The sequence below is a fragment of the Alternaria burnsii genome (assembly GCF_013036055.1).
Source record: "Alternaria burnsii strain CBS107.38 chromosome Unknown 740, whole genome shotgun sequence".
In the NCBI taxonomy this organism is placed as follows: Eukaryota; Fungi; Ascomycota; class Dothideomycetes; order Pleosporales; family Pleosporaceae; genus Alternaria; species Alternaria burnsii.
In genome coordinates this window covers 1202540-1224623 of record NW_024066112.1, presented here as the reverse complement: position 1 = coordinate 1224623, position 22084 = coordinate 1202540, and the positions used below count along the sequence as shown (strand labels likewise).

General features: G+C 52.3%; 4 protein-coding genes across 4 annotated transcripts; 2 read left to right on the top strand and 2 right to left on the bottom strand.

Moving 5' to 3' along the window:
* Positions 1 to 5987: 5987 nt before the first annotated feature.
* On the top strand, positions 5988 to 6911 carry GT037_005262 (uncharacterized protein; the record flags this gene model as incomplete). Its single annotated transcript, XM_038930309.1, has 1 exon — positions 5988 to 6911. The coding sequence occupies one exon, from the start codon at positions 5988 to 5990 to the stop codon at positions 6909 to 6911; it is 924 nt and encodes a 307-aa protein (XP_038787259.1).
* Positions 6912 to 11032: 4121 nt separating this feature from the next.
* Positions 11033 to 12355, bottom strand: GT037_005261 (atpase npa3; the record flags this gene model as incomplete). Its single annotated transcript, XM_038930308.1, has 1 exon — positions 11033 to 12355. One exon carries the CDS (start codon positions 12353 to 12355, stop codon positions 11033 to 11035), a length of 1323 nt encoding a protein of 440 aa, XP_038787258.1.
* Positions 12356 to 12630: 275 nt separating this feature from the next.
* GT037_005260 (cell cycle control protein cwf19) lies at positions 12631 to 14778 on the top strand (the record flags this gene model as incomplete). The annotated part of the gene is made up of 1 exon (XM_038930307.1): positions 12631 to 14778. One exon carries the CDS (start codon positions 12631 to 12633, stop codon positions 14776 to 14778), a length of 2148 nt encoding a protein of 715 aa, XP_038787257.1.
* A 409-nt stretch (positions 14779 to 15187) lies between these two features.
* GT037_005259 (calcium-independent protein kinase c) lies at positions 15188 to 19000 on the bottom strand (the record flags this gene model as incomplete). The annotated part of the gene is made up of 7 exons (XM_038930306.1): positions 15188 to 15249; positions 15314 to 15719; positions 15770 to 15971; positions 16021 to 17170; positions 17221 to 18198; positions 18246 to 18512; positions 18562 to 19000. The coding sequence occupies 7 exons, from the start codon at positions 18998 to 19000 to the stop codon at positions 15188 to 15190; spliced, it is 3504 nt and encodes a 1167-aa protein (XP_038787256.1).
* Positions 19001 to 22084: the final 3084 nt, after the last annotated feature.

Here is a 22084-nt window from a genome sequence, read left to right as displayed (position 1 = left end):
TTGCTACTATTGTCATATTACGAGACGGATAACAGAGAACGAAACTTGGCCTGTAGCTTATATTTATCCAGCAAGGAACGTGACGGTAGGAAGAATTATGTCGTTTAGTGGTTCGGCATATAGATGAGCATTGCTATAGCCTCATCTTCACGTTTCCCTGGCTTCTTTATGTAATTGTACTGACTCCTACTCTGATGTGTAACATCCTTCATTGATTCATCTAACATTACATTGCCGTATCTGGGTGCAGTCAATTCCTCTTCGAAAGGGAAAGTAGAGAACAGGATAAAGGAAACCGGGACTTGCTCATGACCCCCAAGAATCTCGTATTACAACCAACAATATCCACTGTTTCATCGGCCGTCTCCGACACCCAACAAGTTCAATTGGCTTCGTCTTACTTCAAACATCCAATAAAGGCCGCGTCGGCTTTCGAATCCGAGTTCTACAACGGTGATGCTGGTTGAGAAGAACTAGTACCCTATAGGCGCCCCAGCTAAGAGGGTCCAAGATCCTATAGACGGCCCAGATTCCCCCCGCTGCAAACCTATCGTTCAGCTCACCCGTTAGGCCAACTCCAAGAGCGCGTATTGGACACATCAACGAGACAGGGCTTGTGTGCAAGCCGTGATGCATCGTCACGTCCATGTCCAGGGTAGTGTAGCAAGGGAGACCTGGAATAGTCTAGTAGTCTTACAGTAATCAGAAAATCGAAGGGTTACTTCCGAAACGAGGTGCATGCATATCCGCTTATCCTGTCTTCCAACCGTGCGTTCTACATTTGGTGTACAGAGAGTGTATAGTATTGCATAACCGAACAGACCCTTGATGGAATCAGTTCGTGATCTCGTAATACTGATGAAAAAGTGTACGAAACCCAAGGCAGTACTAAGAGAAGCTGACGCAGGCTTACATGTTCCGCTATATGTCACTCTTACACTTCCTTCGGGAACGATAGCCGCATACAACTATTCAATTCAGACTGCTTTAAGACGTTAGACAAATTACGCTATGCATACACGAACAAATCACCGTCTTCATCTTAGTGGTGGGCAGAGTGATGAGGAAGTGAGGAATACAGTGCGTTTTCCTGCTCCGCGGTATGCACAACGATACGGAATCTTTCTCCGTGACCACTCTTGAGCCGGAGAGATATTGCCAGAATAGATATGGCAGACAAGTCGACGAAACCGTTGAAAATCATGTGGGTTCCCGGGTACAGGTTCCCGGGTACATCAACGGCCAGCAATCGGTCAAATAGATGTCGAGTCAGGATGCATGTCTGGAAGCGCTCAAAAGTGGGAGATCATGGGATGTAAACTTGCCCTCTTGTTGCAGCGATAAAACATCAAACGTTGGAAGTGGACCCTCGGGGTAACAAAGAACCCAGTTCAGCAATTAAGCGAACGAACGCGTAAGTATTTCGCTTTCGCATTAGTATATCGCATGTTGTGGTGGTGGAGTACCACGAGTCAAAACACCGAGATGGCTACAGGTGAAGAAAACAAGGGGTCAGTTGGGTCAGGGCGCAATGCGATGCGGCGCAATGTGATATGACTGGTGATGCGATACGGAGAAAATACCCGATGTACTTGATGTAATTCTCTCGCTTATGCCGGTCATCATGGCCGTGACTGCGAGTGGGTCTTCTTCGGTGATGTTGCTCGGTGTAATGAGGTCACACACAGATTGCGAAGATGCAGCTGTGTGACTCTGCAATCTGAAGCAACTGTCAACATTCGCCTTAGTTACTCTGGGCAAAAGTTTGCAGGTAGCGATTGATGAATGAGTAATGCACGTTTCACGTCGATGCTGCGTGTCCGCGGCTCCACGAATCGTGGTCGCATCATATGGTGGTTTGACAGCGGACGCCTTGATCGCTACCGGTGGAAATGCTTTGTCATTGTTCGTGAATCGAAGCCTTGGCAGAGTTCGATAACCACAATGATACGATGCTCCAGCCGACGTAAGCCACGCAAAGGGTATACCCCAGGATAAGTCGTATATCCTGTAAACGGGACAGGTCATACTGCAGCCCGGGTCTGCATCTGGTCAATGATCTGGGCGCGGCATTAAACAACCAGCCCCCATGTAAACAAGCTAAAGACCTCTTCCGACATGCATCATGACAATGTCAAAAGGGTCCAAAGATGGCGTAATTGATCTGGCAGAACCACAACTCAGTGTTGTTGAGAGGCGACATGGCCCGCGCAGAAAGGATTGGAGATCTTCATGAAGCATAGATGCGGCTGCGGAGAGCCGCCCCACGCAAATGTGAACCTTGGGTTGAGTTGAGTCGAGTCGAGAACCTGGTACATATCATTACACGGTGGACCGCCGGAGTATTGGGTACGATCCTGATATCGCTCAGTGCTATGAAGGGGTTGAGAACAAAAGCAAGTGGTACAATATCCAGTTCCCACGTGGATGATCTCTCCGTTGTAGCTTAGGCGGGGAGGCGGGACAACCTAGCGCACTCTGTCACCAGGTGTGCCACGGCTACTCGGCAACGGTCGACGCCTCACGGACAGCGACTCCGGGCGTTCTGACCAATGAGAAGTCTCGATGCGGGGTATTCAGCAGCAGACCCTCATTACGGAGCCAGCTCCTCGCATCTGGAGGGGTCGGCGTCTTGTGTTTGAGGACCCTGTAATCAACGGTTTTTTGTTTTGAGCACAAGACGGCAAATATCAATAGAGGGCGTGGAAGCTACTGTAAGCTAAAGTTTGGAGTTTGCGCCTGCCGTAGTTCGAACGTGGAAATATGAGCGAATACAGTTTACTAGGTTCGGCTATCTACCTACGAAAACACAGCTCTTACACGAGGCCGAATATCTTCGGAAACGTTGGCGCTGCGGAACAAGTGGTCTCGAACCGCGTCGCTTAACGGTTTTCCGTGACGTATGCTCATTTTGAAGATCGCCTGACGTGTCCTGCCGAGCATGGCATTCATGATCTCCATGTCGTACATGTTATGTATAAACCTTGTGATTGGAGCGGGCACAGTGTTGCGACGACTGCACGAATCGAGGTGGACGAAGAACATTCAAAGGGTCCATTCTTGAGATCAGGGACAGCAAAGACGAAAGCAGTAGCTGAAGGAAGCTGGGCATGGCGTGACTGGGTAGGAACATGTGCCCATTGATCCATGCAGCCGGGGTGTTCCCAATTACGGCAGCAGGCCTTGCAAGGGGGGAGGCGGAAGTGTATGCCGCGCTGATATCTTGCAGCTGTAATTGTAATTGATGCGACTGGAGGTGCGCCCGTACCGATCTGCTGCTAGCGAGAGATGAATAGCCGTAGGCAGGATAATCAGTATTGATGGAGCGCCGTGTATGAGTTCTTGGTTACGAAATGTCGAGCGCGTGCAAGCCGACCTAGCGTCAACCATGAGAACGCCGCATCGGAGAAGGGTCCATCGCTTCTTATTCGACACATGGCAGACGGCATGCTAACGGATACCGAGTGGGGTATGTATCAGCCAAGAATAGAGACTTCGGCTTTCTCAAAGGCGGCGATTAGGCGGATTTAAGGGGGAATTGCACTTCTTTCGCGACAATAGTTCACAGTGATAGTGCATCGGGATCGAGATCGTTCGCAGTAATTGTTAGTGTCGGTGTGCAAGTTGGCGCAGTTTTTGTGTTTGAATTGCAAGTAAAAGGAAACACCAGGATGCAAGGGCAATTTGACGTGCAAGAGGCATTGATTCTGGATGGCTGCAGCCGCAAGGCGTTGGAGCTTTGGCGCTTGTGAAAGCGCCATCAACACATTCTGCAGGGACTGTCAGCGGCCGTGGCGTAAGGGACCAATGACAGTAGAGACATTCTGGGCAGTAGTGTACGAGGAAGATTGCTCGAGGGGACGATGAGTCGGAAAAGCAATTTGACTTTGAGTGAGCACTGGCAGAAGGGCGTCAGGTGCCAGATTGACGAAGCAAAAGCAGCAGTGGCATAGACCAGGTGTGCTGGACCATGGAACATTTCAGGAGCATCAAGGGCTGAAGATGAGGCTGGCATTGGTCAATACTGGTTAAGATCGCACTTCATCTCGATCTCTCAGATGCTGGGCGGGACGATCAGGAGCACCGAAGCTCTGGTCCACGTGGCTGCGTGGCGCCCTTGCTGAACTGCTGAGAGCGCGAAGAAAAGGACGGGCATCGATTAGAGTGCAATCACAATATTGGGCATCGTATCGAGCAAGGTAAGCCTGCTCCACCTGGCTGGCACATGTGGCTGTACGCCGATCTCGCCGTTGAAAAATTTGGTAAAACAGTTGCAAGGCAGGGAGGTAGGTATCGTGAGCTTCCCAATTAGGCAGTGCGGTAGTGGGCGACCGGTGCCGAAAGCGAGGCGTGCGGTATGGGGCAGAGTGACATCAGCGTTTGTAAGAGAAGATTGACGCCGGGTCAATCGGCGGCACGAAGGGTGACTTGGGCGGGCCCTGCATAAAACCACGATGGGCTTTGCTGCTTGGGGGGGAAAGTGATCGCGATCAGGTTGTTAGAAAAGGACCGGATGGGTGGTGGCCGCGCAAAGTGAAAAGAAACGAGGCAGGCTAAGGTGGGAAGATCACGTCGATGGGGTGCAAAAACTCGATGGAGGGGCTCGGTCAGTGCTGCGCGGCTGCCGTTTCGAGGACGGCGTCCAAGTCAGGAGTCTGGCCAGAGGAGTCTATGGGTCTTTTGGCGCTAAACAAAGCGCCAGGGGCTGTGGCTGGAGACGAGTGATTGCGGCAGCCCGACGTCATCGCAGAGGGCACTGTGACCGATCCCCACCAGCTGTCCCGATCACTGCTCAACGTCGAGTGGGGCGCTAGAGCAAAGGCGGATAAAGCTGAACGGCTGACAGGGATCAACTAGCGGAGAAGACCCTGATTTTGTATTACATCAGACCTAGCGACGTTATGCCGGCGCGTCGTTTTTCGAGTACCGAGTGCGCCTCCAGATGCGGACGCTGAATGCTGGACGCTGAGGGACGCAGACCCTGGGCCGGTTGGAGGCCGGTATGACAGCCCGTCAGTACGTGTCTAGCAGCTGTATACACAGCAGCGTGCGCGCGGCCTGGCGCAACAAGACAAGACAGCGCGCGCATCGCATCGCATCGCTCGATGGGTGGATTAGAGTTGGGCTACATTGCCATGCCGCCCTGCGCGACAACAACATCAAACAAAACAACTGACTCTTTGACGCCGACAAGCACCGGAAGTAGGCCGACGGAGTGTGCGGGTGTGAGCTGGCACAGGGCCTGTTTCTTGCCATTGGCGCCCGAAGGTCGCAGAGTTCCTTGAAACTGCCCTCACGATCTCGATCTCTCCTGAGCAGACGGCACCTGTCCGCCGCGGTAGCATTGGCCGACGCTGACAACCTTGACAAGCCAATCTTGCGTCGACTTTCTTTTGCTGCTGCTGCACGTCGTTGCTCCCCCAGCACCCATGTCGATTTCAGTACCGCAGAAGCTTCTTCCCAACCCAAATCACCCACTGGGGGCGCTCGCGCTCGTTTGGTCCGCCGTGGCATGCGCTGACGCCGCTTCCTGGTCGCTCTTCCTTCCACTAAGTAGCGCATCGCCTCGCGAGGGCTGATCGCCGGGGCCCCTGCCACTGTACAGCACGCTAGCGTCTTAGGGCGGACTGCACTTTCCCATCTCCACGCATGCAATTCTCAGTCCCTGATAGTGCCCTGATCCTGGGACCTGAGAACCCTGTGCTTCTGCCCTGCTTGTGCCTTGCCCAATATAACTTGCTCCCAGTCCCGCACATCTCGTGTGGTGCTTCAGTAAGCTCTCTCCCAAAACACTCACGACAACCTGCCCTCACCCAAACAATCTCTCTCGCTGTCGTGTCGACGTCACAAGCCTTCACACTTCCACATCACCCTCACATCACCCTGTACAAAGCGCCTCAACCACCCGGCCTTCACTCTCACGTGCTTGCGCTGCGCTCCTGTTGCGAATTTGGTCGCATTCCCCCACTGGCACGTGTTTGCTCAAAATGGACGCCTTGTCCGGCAAGAACTCGACAGGTCGCAGAGTGTCATTGCTAAACGACGGCCCGGCGCCTCCTCAACTTGTCCGACTTCCCTCCATCACTCCTTCTCTCCAGTCTAGGACCTCCAGTTACTCCTCCTCCCCCCAACCCTCACCACCCCGCCTCGTCCGCAGCGACTCGTCAGACTCCAACATGCAGACGCCCTCGCCCATTACTCCAGACTTTTCCTACGAGCCGGGCATGGACTCGCCCGTCTTCTCGCAAAATGGCTTCTTCCACCACCAGAAGGATCTCGGCTTCCCCATGCACCACCAGTCTGGCCCTCTTCCCTACCACGCCAACCCCTCGCAGGCTGGCTACTTCAGGCCCGAACAGCTCTCCGAGCAACACCAGGACCCCTCCGCCCTGAACGCGCGACCCAAGAAGAACAGCTATCCTTGCCCCATGGCCAAGCAATTCCAGTGCAACGACTTCTTCACCACCTCAGGCCATGCTGCCCGCCACGCAAAGAAGCACACTGGCAAGAAGGATGCTTTTTGCCCCGAGTGCAACAAGGCCTTTACCCGCAAGGACAACATGGAGCAGCACCGCCGCACTCACCAGAGTGGCCGCAACGCGGCCAAGGGTGGAGACCGCGACGTCAAGAAGGCCAAACACCAGGCAAAGCGGCCCAAGCCGGCACCCCTCCAGTCGACGATGCCTTCTTTGTCATCGCTTTCCATGGTTGACCCGACGCTTCCCCTCAGCCCCTCCGGATTTTCCATGGCGCCCGCCGTGCAGTCTACTGATGCCTTCATCGACTTCTCTCCCAGCTCCCGGTACCCCGACCCCGCCAACTACAGCTACAACCCCGCCGCCACCCAATACGGTGGCTTGGACGCACTCGCCATCGCTGCAAGCGGTGAGAAGCGCAAGTTTGAGTCATAGGTCACTGCATTAATACTTCTCTTTCATGGTTCATCTGATCAAATCCTTGATCATTACTTCGGCCTGCTATACCATCAGGCCACCGGATTTCTAGAGCTTGGCGCTTATGGCTACGACCACGATATCATGGAGTCCAAAAGTCCGACGGAACAATAGACGCATGCCGTCATGGCTACGAACGGAACTGGGCGTTTGGGAGTGGTGCGCATCGTCGCACACTTTTCTTTTCTTTTTCTCTGTACATACTATCGGCTGCATTTACTTCGGTACATGGGCTGATCACAGCCTATTTCCTTCTGTCATTGTCACTAGCATCCTCATGTCTTTGTCGCTAGCAACCTCATTGTTTGCCAGTGCATGTGGAGGATGACATTCAAACATAGGGATTTGAGCCCGGAATTGGCAATATGGATACCCGCCCTTACTCAAGGTGCATCAACCTTTGATTTTTCTTAATCGCAACACTCTACGGAAGTCTGCGGACTTTCAAAACAAAAACAATGCAAAAAATCATTACAAACTCATCTGACCAACTTGCCATTTGCGTGATGCGCCTGCGTGACCTCAACGGTATATGCGAACCATGGAAAGTGCAGCCGATCTCCAACCTCTTACAATCTCCCACAGCCATACAAGACATGTGGCTTTCCACATGCAATCGTGACGACAAGAAACGGTCGCGAACTGTGGTTTAGTACCCCGCCGTCAGCTCATAGTTCGTGCCAAACGCACTATTGCCCGCTTTTCATCCATGGTACGACAGCTTACCCAGCCATACTAGCTGGAACAACCACCTTCAAAGCTTATCCCGGGATCTCGTTTCTATCAACACGCCACCGCTACCCTTCTGCTCCGCGGCGTCTAGCCAACTAATGTCGTCCAACGGCCTCTCCTCAACCTTTTCACAGCTGTGAAAAGATCGGTTGCCTACACGCTAGTGACCCACTAATAAAGGCTTTCGCAACGCTGATGACCCTGCAGATCTTTTTCGAGGTTAGACTCGAACCTTAACGATCTGCACAAGAACCCTCAGCCCGGATACCCCGAATCGGAAGGACGTTCCTCCACAACTTGCCATTGGCTCGGGAATTGTCGCAAACAAACTCTATCCAAACAACAGGTCATTTTCCGGGGACTTTATTCCCCAACATCACCAGGAGTCATTTCCTTGGCTTTGAGGGGACCAGTTCGAGTCGACGGCTCTCTGCGTCGCAAGGCCTCCAACCTGGCAAACGGCCCTCTGGGTTGCGACTTCCGCCTTGGGAGGACCCCACATCCGACTTGACGCCGGATCACGGATTTCATGCCTGCATCAAAACTCGGCTCACTTGCCAACCTCTCTGTATCACAATCTGTGCATGGCGGATATACAGACCCATCTTGCTTGCACATGCTCTCAGTGACATCATATCTGCATCAGAAATGATACTTCGCTTTTCCTTTTTGTATCGTTCCATGTTTCGCACGCAGCATATTGGTGGTGCATACGGAACTTTGCGGATCTGCGGTAAGCATATGCGACAGCAGAACGTAGTTCTCAACACCATGCAGCCTGCAACGATACGAAAAGAAATTGGGTTTTCAACTCGAAGATCGGCGTTGTGGCTGGGTTTACTGAGTTCGACGAGCATCTCTGGACAACAGCGAAAAACCTGGGACCGAACTCGGTGTCACGATAGGCTTCCGCTGTCTTCGTCTGTGCCCTGCCGCGGCAAGACGGGACACTTGTTCCACGATTTAAAACTGTACGATAAGGTTCGTCACAATGTGATCTCTCGCGCTGTCGAATGTAGCGGTACGCTACGGCAATACAGCACAACGACAAGGTTTGGCTTTTCATCATCAGTTCAATATTCTCTACACTTTTTGTCACTTTCTGCCTAATCTCACTTTCGCTGCTAGTCTTACGGAGGTAGAGCCGCCGCGATGCTTCATGCATGTCAGCAAATCATTCGATCTCATCCGACAGCAATTCCAAAGGTCCTCTCGCACTTCTGGATGCATGCGGTGGTTGCGTATAGTCACACAAGAGCCACGCATTCGCTAGACACAGCATTATCGTAGAGTCGTACCACCCGACTCGCTACACCCAACACGCCTAAGTAAACCCCTATAGTAGTCATCCATGTCTTACTGTCCCTGGGTACTTGCACAGCAGGGCGCGCTTGAAACAGCCCTACAGCGCATGTCTTGTCCCTGCACAACGTTGGACGCAGACGTAGCGTTGGATTGGGCTGAGCCTGCTTCAGGTCGAGACGGGATGCAATGGCTGTCAATGTCGTGAGACGTTCGTTTATCTGCCTGCAGATCCCGAGATGAGTGAAACAGCATGACCTGGCGAGTTTGTGGGGAGCGATACGTTCGGGTCCTCTGATGTTGTGCATGTTGTACAGCAGGCTTGCATACAGGCTTCACATTTGCCTTTTGCCTGGCGGACACTGGCTATGTTTCTGCTCTCACCCTTCGCTATTTGACAGCTTGTGGAAGGTAAGGAGGTGTTTGTTGGGATGAGGTCATGCAGGTTGAATGAAGGTAGGCTCAGCCGGGAAACGACATGTTCGTTTTAATAGTTGCTAGCAACCAGCGACGTGGAGAAAGTTTTTATCCCTTTTCCTTTCTTCCTTTCCTCCTTTATTCTACATGGAGCGTCACGCCTCTTCACTCTTCCCCAAATTCTCTCTGACACACCCACCAGAGAGGACGCTGTTTGATTCTGGACTGTCGCCTTCGCCAACGGTCGCACCAGATGAACGCCATGTGCCAACGTCGTACATAAATTGCGGGCGGCAGAAAACGCCTTGTTCCACGTTGTGCAGTCTCACAACACGAGAATGCCCTCTTTCCTTTGCAGGCCCTGCATAGTATCTCCCTTGGGGTTTCTTGTGCTCCCTACCATGAAAGCATCTCGTTGTGGGCAAGCCTTTCCTTAGATAAGTCAAGGATAATAAGGTATACACCGAACCGATACTTGAACAGGAGACGAAGGCCATGGTTATACGATATAAGAGGACGAATGCAAATATGTTGCCAACATGAAACGAATGACCTTTCCCGTACGTACGATGATTCCGGTAAACACTACTAAGTATGACAACCTAGTACCCCACCTCAATAAAACCCGACAGGACCTGTCATTTCCTGAATCGATCTTACAATCTGCAAGCCACAGATTGTCTCGGTCTGCAAGCTAGGACCTGGTCGGGAACTTTGACCCTTGTCGCTATGGCTAATACATGACTGTAGATCTACGTAGACTATGCCGCGCTCAGGCGATATGGATGTTCACGCAGCAAGATCCGAGATATAAGTCGCAACATACTAGAGCATTACCACTCAAGGACAGGGTGTAGGACAACGTATGGCTGGATATCTAGTACGTTTCCGATCTACACTACTGAATGAATAGAATTCAGCAACAGGGTATTCAGCATACTGTATAGCACTATCTCGAAGCGAACTACTACATCTAGACCTTTCCAAGTCATCAACCAGACCGAGTTGAACGGAAGAGCACACAGGAATCACGCAAGCATGAGTTCTGCTGGAAAGGCATATAGAATAAATTCTGGGTTTGTCTTACACACTATGCATGCATGGCGCTGACAACTGACAGACATAACTAATTATACCTTCTCTTACATCGCGGATTATCGTCTCGCTGCCCTTCTCTACCTGCCCTGCTTGCACTGTAGTGGAACATTCGCTTCCTGAATTTCGTCTCTTTTGGTGAAACAAGTGCATCCCCGCCTGTGGTAACCAAGACAGACATGAAAACATGAGGGTATAACGAAGCCATGATGGCGAGAAGGCAAGATGTGGAGGCAAAAACGGCCAGTTTGCACGTGTCGAACTCATTTTAGCATCGAGAAGCGTGGGTTAAAAGGGATCAGTGCGCATGCCTGTGCAAAAGTCGTGTTGGTTGGTATGCGAAACACTGACACGGCGTCTCGCTGCGGCCCGTCGATGAATGCACGTCGCTTGTAATCCTCTCAACAACATGCCCGCGTGTCTTTCCGAGCTGAACCAGGAATCTGGAGGCGAGGCCGCCTATCGTGCAATGTGAAAGCCCAACCATTTATCATAGCTAGAGTCGGGTATCTTTGCATTGTTGGTTGCTTCTCTCATGTGAACTTTGCCATGTTGACGTATCGTGCGAAGCTATGATCCTCGTTCTGGTCGACTCCACGATCCTGGACAGCCTGTCTGTATCGCTCCTTCAGGCCTTTCTCTGGGTCGTCTGAGTCCATGTCATCCTCGTAGTCTAGGTCATCCACCATGCCGGCTTCGTCTGAGTTTTCCGCATCGCTAACCGTCTCTGGCTCTTCTTTTCGTGGCTTGCTCTTTGGTTTTGTGCCCGCGCCTCCAACCTTCATGTCCTTCATCATCTTGTCCAACTCACGCTCACGTGTCGCCTTCTTTTCTTGCTCCCTTTCTGCCCGACGTCGCTCAAGCTCGGGTTTGTAATCACGCTCAAACTCTTCCTTCTTCTCCTGCACACCTTTGAAGAATTCATCCATGCCGTCTCCCGTCATAGCACTGACACCGACAACACTGAGGTGCTTGTAGAATTCCTCGAGAACCAGTGACATGCTGTTGAGTAAACTACCCATGTATCCACTTCCTCCACCCACGCCTTCACCGCCAAAGCTACCACCCTCTTCCTCGTTACGCAGGGCGGCTTGGAAGGCCTCAAAGTCAGTCATCCAATCTTTGGCGAATTGGGCGTCTTGTGCATCGGTCTTGTTGAAGACCAGGATCATAGGCAGCTTTGTCTTATAGAGAATGGAGCAGGCATAAAGCATGTTGGACATGAAGGTGCTTGTGCTGGTTGTGCGCGGCGTGTCGATGATGTATGCGATGACGGTGGGAAATGTACTGGCTAAGCTTGAGAGTAGAATCTCTCCACTTGCAGACCAAACGAAGACCTCGATCTGCCCTGGCGTGTCCACCAAGATATGCTTCACTTGTGGTTGCTGAGCCGGTGCCGTTTGCTTGTCCTTGCCTCCACTCGTCATGAACTCAACCGTGCTTTGCTCTGGCTCCTCTACTGGTGGCGGCGGCTGTGTTCGCTTCTCCAGCAGACCAATGACCTGATCAATCTTTGTGCTGAACAAGTTCAAGCTTGTCAGGATACCGCCGTTGGGTCCTAGGTTGAACTGCTTCATGACCTCCTTGTAGTTGACGCTGTCTCTAATGTCGATATTGGGCGTGAACGGGACATGGTGAACGGCAGGATCGAGGTTGATGATGTACGGCGGTGTCGGAGATGACTTGGAAACGGAGGGTTCACTTTGGGTTGGATCGGGGTGGGTGTAGAGATGTGAGACAAGACGTTGCATGAAGGTCGTCTTGCCACTTCCAGCCATGCCCACGCATACTATCGAAACGGGTGTATTGGGGTTCGCGACAGGCGCAGAGCCCTCTGGAGCATTTGCCGAGGACATTGCGGGCGTCGTATGCGTGATTGGAGATATGAACAGTGAGTGGGGTGGGATCGGGGGAGCACTGGCGATATCTTGTTCTCGGGGTCAGCTAAAGGAACGTTGGTGATGGTGCATTGCACAGTTGGAGTTGTTCTAGAAATTCTTAGGCGGGGCGGACGCGGACGCGCTAGGGAATCCGCCGCGGTGATGTCAGGCCCTAGCTCCGAGCCCATGTCCAAACTTTCTTCACGCGACTTGACCCCATCAACACCGATTGACATAGACTCGTCGCAAACATGGGTCTAGAAGACTTTGAAAAGGAACTTGCGCAGAGCAAAAAGAAGGACGAAAGGAAGAAGCGCGACCGGAGCAGGAGTCGCGACAGGCACCACCACAAACATCGTTCATCGCGCCATCACGACAACGACGACCGAGACCACCGCCACAAGCGATCGCGACACCATCGAGAGACATCGGAAGAGCGTGCACGGCGGAAGAGGAAAGAAAGACATGACAAAGATGATCGGTCGCGACGGAAGCACAAGGAGCCCGCGTCAAGTGACGAGGAAGATCGATTGACGCGAAAGCGCAAGTCGCGACACTACCATGAAGATGACTCTTCCGGAGGCGAGGATCCCCAAGAAAAGAGCTATGCGCCGCCAGACGACGACCTTCTAGACCAACAACTCGAGGACGCGGCGACGGCAGATCTGCAACGCGATGACTGGATGAAGGCACCGTCATCTATGGACGTCGACTACGTGCAGCCGAGCAAGAGGGAAGAGAAGGCTACATACGTCAAGGCGTCGGACGAGGGACAACCCGCGCTCAAGATACACCACGCAGAACTGAACCGTGGTTTGGCGGATCCCAAGGGCCAAGAAACCGTTGCTGAAGAGCCTGCGCAGAGAGAAGTCAGCTACACATTTGGCGACTCGGGCGCACAATGGCGTATGACGAAGCTGAAGGGAATTTACCGGAACGCCGAAGAATCAGGGCAAAGCGTGGAAGAAATAGCAATGGAGAAGTACGGCGATCTACGAGACTTTGATGAGGCGCGCGAAGAGGAGATTGAGTTGGACCGCAGAAAGATGTATGGTAAAGACTACGTTGGTAAAGAGAAACCATCCGGCGAACTCTTCCAAGAACGGAAGCTCAAGGAAGGCATCCACAGACAGTCTCGCGAGTCGCACGAACCTTCAGAACTACCGCAAGGAGAACTAGTACAAGATCCTCAACCGATAACGAATACCGTTATGCTCAGCCAGACCGAGCTCAACAGGCTGAAAGCTCAGATGATGAAGGCGAAGATGAAGAAAGCCCCTGAAGCAGCCCAGCTCGAAGCTGAGTACAACGCCGCCCTGGCCAACACTTCAACTTTCAAAGATCGCGACGTTGTCGTACTAAACGCCACGGACAATCGCATGTTAGCCGGCGGCCGTCAAGGAGAAGTCATAGCCCTGACTAATAAACGCGGCACCGAGCGCGGTCTTGTCAAAGAAAACGAAGACATGTCCATCGATGACATGGTCCGGCAAGAGCGCCGCACCAAGAACCAAGCAGGTGGCGAAGGTGCTATCCTCGCTGAAAAGATAGCAAAAGACTCAAAGTTCGACAACGATCTCGACTACATTGACGACAACGCTACCAAACTCGCTGCCCGCGCCCCAAAGTCCTCAATCAATCTCCGCAACGCTGCAATCCAAGACTACACAAAGATGAACAAGATACTCGATTCCTGTCCGTTATGCCACCATGAAGATAAATCACCCCCGCAGCCACCCGTAGCTCCCATTGTCAGCTTAGCAACACGCGTCTTCTTGACTCTCCCTACGGAACCTGAGATTAGCTCTGGTGGCGCCGTCCTAGTCCCCATTCAACACCGCACCAACCTTCTTGAATGCGATGACGACGAGTGGGAGGAACTGCGCAACTTCATGAAGTGCCTAACGCGCATGTATCACGAACAAGGTCGTGACGTCGTCTTTTATGAAAATGCTGCTTTTCCTGGTAGAAAGGGTCATGCGGCTCTGAATGCTGTACCCATTCCCTTCGAGCTAGGTGATACGGCGCCTGCTTTCTTCAAGGAAGCTATCCTTGAACAAGCCAGTGACTGGACACAGCATAAACCGCTCATCAATACGCAAAAGGCGAGTCGTGATGGCCTGGGTAAACAGGCTTTCCGCCGGAGTTTGGCAAAGGAGATGCCATATTTCCATGTTTGGTTTGAGCTTGATGGTGGGCTGGGGCACATTGTTGAAGACGAGAGGGCCTGGCCTAGGGGCGATCTGTTTGCTAGAGAAGTCTTGGGAGGTATGCTTGATGTAGATGTTGAGGTTGTCAAGAGGCAGGGCAGATGGGTCAAGGGAGATAGAAGGTTGGAAAGCTGGAGAAAGGGGTGGAGAAAGTTTGACTGGACGAGGGTGCTTACTGAGGGTCAGTGACCAAATCGAGTCCTCTTCTCTGAGCGCGAGTATCAGAGATGAAGCGTAATATCAAATCGAAGGAACTTGTTTCGTCTATCCTGTAATATCGGTTGTCCTTGCCGGATCATCTCGCTCATTTGTTCACTCCCGAAACATCCCGCCATACAGTAAACCGCACCAATACACAAGTCCTTGTCGAGCCCAACATATCCATGCGTGATTATACCCTTCTACCGTTCACTCGAGACATTATTACACTAGCACGCTGCACTTTTGATGCTAACAAAGATACGTACTGGTGCACCCCTTCCCACCGCCCATTCGTCGCCAAGGCAGTTGTTGAGCACGCTAACACAAAAGCAAAAGGAACAACCCATTTTCCCAAACGAAGCCTAGGGTATCAAATGTAAGGCAAGGCAAGGCAAGCTTAGGCGAAATCAGCCGAGTACGAGAAGCCACGGAACTCTTCCTGCATGGCTTGCGAAAGCACTAAACACGTCATTAGTAAAAGCACATATATACATAAATGAGTGGTGGGGATGTGTCAACGTACCAGACTGCACGGGTGTAAGCACAGGTGTGACGCTTGTAAACTCGGTATCAAAGTTGCTAGTATCCGTCGGGCTAGTGATCTGCGGCGTAAACGGTGGGGCTACTCTCTTGTGGTAAATGTCGTCCCAGTTGATGTTCCTGAAGAAAGCATGTGACATGATCTCTTGCGCGTCAGTCGGCCCAGATCCGAGACGCATCTCAGGCTCGCGGGTAAGCAATTTCTGGAGGATTGATACTGAATCGCGCGGCATGTGAATGGGGTAGAGTGGTTCGTCGGCAAGAATGGCGTCGTAGATTTCGTCTTCGTCTTCACCACGGAAGGGCGATTGCTGGAGAAGCATCTGGTAGATGAGAACACCAAAAGCCCACCAGTCGACTGCTCGGCCGTACTTCTTGTCGAGAAGAATCTACAGACTTATGTTAGCAGCTTTCTGGTATACTGGATCATGTGACCTACCTCTGGTGCCATGAATTCGGGAGTACCACAGAAGGTACTAGTGGTTGATCCGTACCACATCTCTTCCTTGCACAAACCGTAATCACCAATCTTGATGTGTCCATCTAGAGTGAGCAGAATGTTATCCAATTTAAGATCTCGGTAGATGACACCGTTTTCATGGAAGTACTTCAGTGCGAGGCAGACCTCAGCCGCGTAGAACCTATGTCATCGTTAGCAATGATTCTTCTCTTCTCGTTTCGTACACGTACTGTGCGCGCTTGGTGCCGAATTGGCCTCTCTGAATGTGCAACATCAAATCACCACCGCTGATGTACTCCATGACAAAGTACACACGGGTCTCAGTCTGGAAACATGCGTGCAGACTCAGTAGGAACGGATGCCTCTCCTTGTTGGCAATCAAGAAGACTCTCTTCTCTGAGCGCGTGCTCTCTACTTCGTCATTCTCAATGATGAACTCCTTCTTCAGGACCTTGATAGCGTAAAGCTGCTTGGTGCTTTTTGTCTCGGCCAACATAACTTTTCCAAAGTTACCCTTACCCAAGACCGCGAGGAAGTTGAAATGGTCCAAGCCTATCCTCTTTCCAGTTCCTTGTGTGTTGGCTGCAGGCGTGACCTTCTTTCCTGGTGCCTCTATTACAGCGGAGGGAGGTTGTTTCGCGGGCGCTGGAGGTTCTTGCATCTTCTGCTGCGGAGGCTGCTGTTGTGCCTGTGGCGGTTGTTGTGGTAGCGGATACGAAGACTTTTGCGGGTAAGATGGCATTGGTGCAGGTTGTTGATGGCTCGGTGGGTAGTTGGGAATGTTCGCGTAGGCCGATGGGTCGTAGGTAGCTGGTTGAGGAGCCTGTTGCTGTGGTATGCGCTGGTCTGCTGGGTACCCGCTACCTGATGACCTTCCGCTCTGCGGCTGGTAGTCGGTGTTACTACGGCCATAGGCAGGCTGAGCTGCAGTCTTGTTCATGGCAGCTGCAGCCGCAGCCACGGAAGACTGAGTGCGTGGGCCTGATGAGGGTCGCGAACTTGCAGTAGGCGATGTGGGAGCGGCAGAAGATCCAGACGTAGAGAAAGATGCCCGTGCCGCATCGATTGACGCTGCCGATGTAGGATAGGATTGTTGTCGTGGAGGGCCTGGTGGAGGACTCATTTGCTCTTTACCGTAAGAGTACCTGTCAGGCTGTGCTTGCTCCTGTCCAGGGTGGCCGGGTGATTGTGGTTGCGCTGGTGGCAGAGGTTTTGACGGCTTCTCTCGTAGAGTTCGTTGGCTCATACTTGGGCCTGACGATGATTGACCTCTTTTCGCCTTTTTTATTTCCATCAAAATCTGATTAGCCACCTCCATCGACATGCCGCAGAAGTCGGGTACAAAGTGAACGCAGTGTGCGTGACAGGTGAGACCACATTCTGAACGACCATTAGTGAGTTTTACAGATCGAGATAGTGTAATCACTTACCGTTGCACTTCTTGGTTTGCTTCCGGCCAAGGGGAAGGACGTAACCGCAGTGACAGCACCAATTGGCACCCATGTTGGAAAAGTTTTCGAAGCGATGAGGAATGCGGTGGTTGAGCTTGGCCTCGTCTGGATCGGTTTCGGCGTTGGACTGAGTGATACACTTGGTGACAACCTTGGGGTAACACTTCTTGTGACACGTGTAGTTACAGTCTGAGCATTGCATACCGGCGGCATACTTGAGGAATTCACCACAAAGAGCACAACGCATGACGTTGTAGAACTGCTGCTGGACGAACTTGTGTCCGTATTGCTCAACGACGTCCTCTTTACGCTGACGAACGGCACCTTTACGACCAAGACCAAGGTCGAAAGGCTGCTTGTTGCCGGTGTTCTTGGCAAAGGACATGGTAAGGTGGATACGACCTACCGGCTCCAGCGAGAACCAATCGTCAATCATAATGGGGCCAGTCTGAGGCTGAGGACCACCCTGCGGTCTCGCAACACCTGGGGCACCTCCGGGGCCAGAACCGGCGCCTGAAAAGTTCTGTCCTGGTGGCGGTTGGAACTGCATATCGGGCTGAATGCCAGCTGCGCCTCCCATCTTGTCGGCAGCGACCCAGCCGGAGTTTGCAAGCTCCGTCTCAATCTTCTTCCTTCGCATTTCCTCAGCAATGTCTGATATGCGGACCCAAAGCATGCCGATGGGCAGAAGATGATCGCCAGTCTTGTCGTACACAGTGATCTCGATTTCGTTTGCCTTGTCAATGGCAAAGTCGTGGACTTCGTCTGTCCAGCGGTCGTTCCTTGTGGGCTTTGTACGCCCCTTGATTGCGTCTTCGACCTTGATGTTGACAAAAGTTTCTGGGCCTCGACTAAAGCGCCCAGTGGCTGCGTGGTCAACATCGGCGACGGCGTGTACGCGTAGGGAAAGGTGACCGCTCAAAGGTTTTCTTTGACTTGGAATGTTCAAGCTATCGTCTGCGTAGGATGAGTATATATCGGCAGTCAGTCTAGTTGGAGCTTACCATCGCCGCCAGCATCGCCCTCAATGTCGACATGGAGATCTTCGTAGCGTTTCAATGAGTGCTTCAACAGCTGAATCTTCTGGTTACTCTCGATACGCTTGGCCTCGGCATCTTGCTTGCTCTTGCGGTCGCCTTCCATCTGGTATAACCGCACCATTTTCTCGATTCCGTCCTTGTACTGCTTTTCAACACTGAGCTTGAATTCGAGCTGGGACAGCATAAGCTGAATGCGGGGGCCGAGATGCGGGGTGTCATATTTGATGAGGTCTGCGCGTGTTAGCAAAGCATAGCATTGTCGCAAGAGGTAGAGATGTACCCAGTTTGCTGTAGTTGGGCCGCTTGTTGGGCGCGCCGGGTGCTGGCGGAGCATATGGCGCGCGAGGAGGCTGTAGAGCTTCTCCGCCACTAAGCTGGCTATACTGGCTTTGAGGGCCTCCATAACCGCCCTGGTCTTGCTGCATGTACCCGTTCCAGCCGTCTTTCGGGGGAGGCGTCAGCGGGTTGTTGGGGCCACGGCCACCTGGCTGCAGACTCATGTTCTCCATGCCGGTGGACGTCCTCTGCACGTCCAAGTCCCGCAGCTTGGACTCGAAGTAGTCGATGTTCCGGCGGCCATCTTTGATCTGTCCATCGAGACGGGAAAGTACAGCCGGGTTGTTGGTCGACTGGCGCATGGCATTGGCGGCATTGATGAGGGCCCTCTCGCGGTCTATTTTGCGTTGCACATTGGCAACGGTCTCGTCGACGTTCGCCATGCTGGGGCTCGTGTGTGCTGGATTGGGGCGAAGAGGGCGTCAGGAGATTTCTTCACCGACAGAGGCGACGGCGTGACAAACGTGCCCAGCGAGGGCAGGCTACCAGGGATCGACAGCGCTCGGGTAGACACCCGTCACGTAAGCTACTTGCGCGCGCGAGAAACAGCCGTTCCAACGCGTCCTGGTCGGCGGCGGCGGGAGGGTCGCGTATGTGATGGGGGCAGGCGACAATGGCGGAGTCGTCGTCGTGCTGTGGTGATGTCGTTGGGCGAGCAGCGATTTAGCTCACGCATAGGGTGGCTTAGCGGAGCCCCACTTCACTTTCCCCCTCTTCGTCGAGTGGCGTCGGGAAAGGGTAAAGTGCCGCTGTCTGTCAAAAGCCGTGGGTGCTGTTTGGCTTCGTCGGGCGCGAGACTGAGACAAGAGACGTGATGACGGCGCGACTGTCTGGGCGTTGGTCGTCTGTTGGTGGGGAAAAGACTAACAGCAGGTGGCATGGCGGGGTGAACACAACACTCGTCTCACAAGGGTTCCATGGATCAGGCTTAATTGCCCTCGAATCACTCATCCTGCCCTCCCATTCCTGCATCTCCACGACCACATTCCGAATTCTTATCTTTGTTGACGGCAGGCGCGCATGACGCTCGCCCGATTGGGCACCGACGCCTTGACATGTGCAACCTGATCTGAGTGTGCCACGCCTGTTTGCACCCCGAACTTCCTCCATCGCGCTTTGCACCACCCCTCTGAAACCTCAATCACACATCGCCCATGTCTTACGCGTCCAACATTACCCCATGGGTTCGCTCACGCCCACTACGCACCTTTCTTGCTTCTTCCGATCCTAGCTTGACATGTGGATCTAGCCTCTGATATACTGCTTTTCCCGCACTTAGGCGCTCGTAGAATACGTGGGAATTCACAGTCTGCATCGACTAAAGCAACATTGCTAAGAGGAGCCACCAGGTCGTACACATGTGTGCCAGGTACAAGGCAGCGACGCACGTTATTGTTTAGCTGAGCAACATCAGCTATTTGCACCGCCCTTCAGCGTATGAAACTGTCATAACTGATCAGAAAGTCAAGTGTCCTGGTGAATAAGTGCTGAGGAAGAGTTGAAGAGTGTCGAGGCTGGCCGGGTCGAACGTGTGAATTACGCGTGCCAGACGGCGGCCTAGATCGCCCAAGAGGTTACATATGGTAGAATACTTAGTCTTCTAGCTGGTATAGTGGGGGTCCATGATCTCCCAAGTATCACAAGTCCTATGGTTCGCGGCAGCGAAAGCTAATGAACAAAGTGAGGCACCATCGCACCAAACTCGGAAATTCTCTCTTCTCCTCCTTTCAAAAGATCACCACGCTAGAGGTGTTAAAGGGATTGAGATCGGGTGTATCCTCTTTTGGGGCTTGCTGCAGGGGGTAAAAATACTCGCATGGACTACAGCGGCTCAGGAACGGACTTTGAGCTGATGCCATTGAAGACATGCGAAAGGTTGACGTGTCTATGCGGCTTTGTGTATATGTCCAAGAAGCTACGTGGCATAGAAACTTTGCCAGCGGGAGCGTCGGCGAAGGTACTCTTTTTCAGGCTCACACCTTGAGCATATTAGAGGTACATCATTCCGCAGAGGGATCTGCGATTGGATGACGGTACGCAGCAGACAAATTGCCAATTGCCTGATCAAGAAGGCGGAATGTCCAGCTTTCGGATGCATATAACCTGTAGCAACGAACCCAATCGTTGGGTCCTGTAGGGTTTAGACTTCGGAGAGGAAAAGAAAAAAGAGCAAATCGGCCACTGTACTCGCTTAGTAACGGCAGAAAACCATCATCGGTGCTCAAAAAGACCATGTAAGAAGCAACATTGTGCTTGTCGAGAGCGATTTACTTGGTGCAGTAATCAATGTGCACTCAGAAGGGTTCTTATACTATAACTGTGAAGGTGGGAGTTGATCTCCGGATAATCGAGCCACACGCCAGGAAGAGTTGAGCTGGTGTAGGCAACCGAATTCCAACAGGCTAGTTCCGAACTGATCTCGCATGTCGTTGCTAATCAGATATGGTCGACAGTCGAAGCACTATACTCTGAATAATTCTATGCTGATCTTTTGGTCCTACACTCATCAGTCGAAGGCAATTCTGGATCTAGAAGCATAGCTTAGACCAGGGGTACCAATAGTGTTCGTTCTCGTCGACTCGAGCGCGAACATGGGGGATAGATCGTACTACAGAAGCAGCCTGTCAATTTGTCGGTCGCCAAACTCGGACGTCACTTATACAGTGCGGATGGAACTGTAGCAGGTAAACTTGTGGGTACGTAGAATGACAAATTCTTTGGATATGTACCGTCGGCCCTGTAAGCATACCTAAGCACTATGATGTTATGGGTCCACTTAGGTAGCCTTCCCAACTATCGGGACACAATTGACTTACAGACTCCATGGAAAGCACTGTAAACTGCTGTTGGACAGATCGTCAGTACTTACTGGCTTCCGAGTGATAGTCAGATAAGATGCCAAAGGCCCCTAAGGGCGCCCATTGTATATGTTGTGAGCTGCGGTGACACTTCCAAGGTTCTGACAACTACATGTGCAGACTGTCAAACCGTAAACAAATCCCAGATAGGATTTATTGTGTGTAGAGACGGATCGAGACAAGGGAACTATCCGGGAGCTGTTTCGTAGGACTAGAACAAGCTTGTGCTTAGGTAGCGCTATATGTTTACGTCATAGGAAGTTGCGTCTGTTGGGTACCCTAGGTGCGTAAGGTGATGGCACGCTGACTCTTCGCCCCCACCACTGGCATTACTATACCTTACATGTGCCGCTGTCCAGTATGATGTTGGTTGGCACTTGCACTCTTGCATCCCTCGCACGAGACGGCATGCCCTGAGAAGCCCGGTTCTGCGCTCCACTAGGAATGAGTGCACCGAGCTATTCAGGGGATTCAGAGTAATCATCTTATGCGCATCCCTTCCCCATGCTTTCTGTCATCCTCCACGAGCCCCTTCCACCCGTGCCTCTTCGCGAGCCGTTTCCGATGTATACGCGATGCAGTTGGAGTCGTTAATTCAAGGTACAGGGG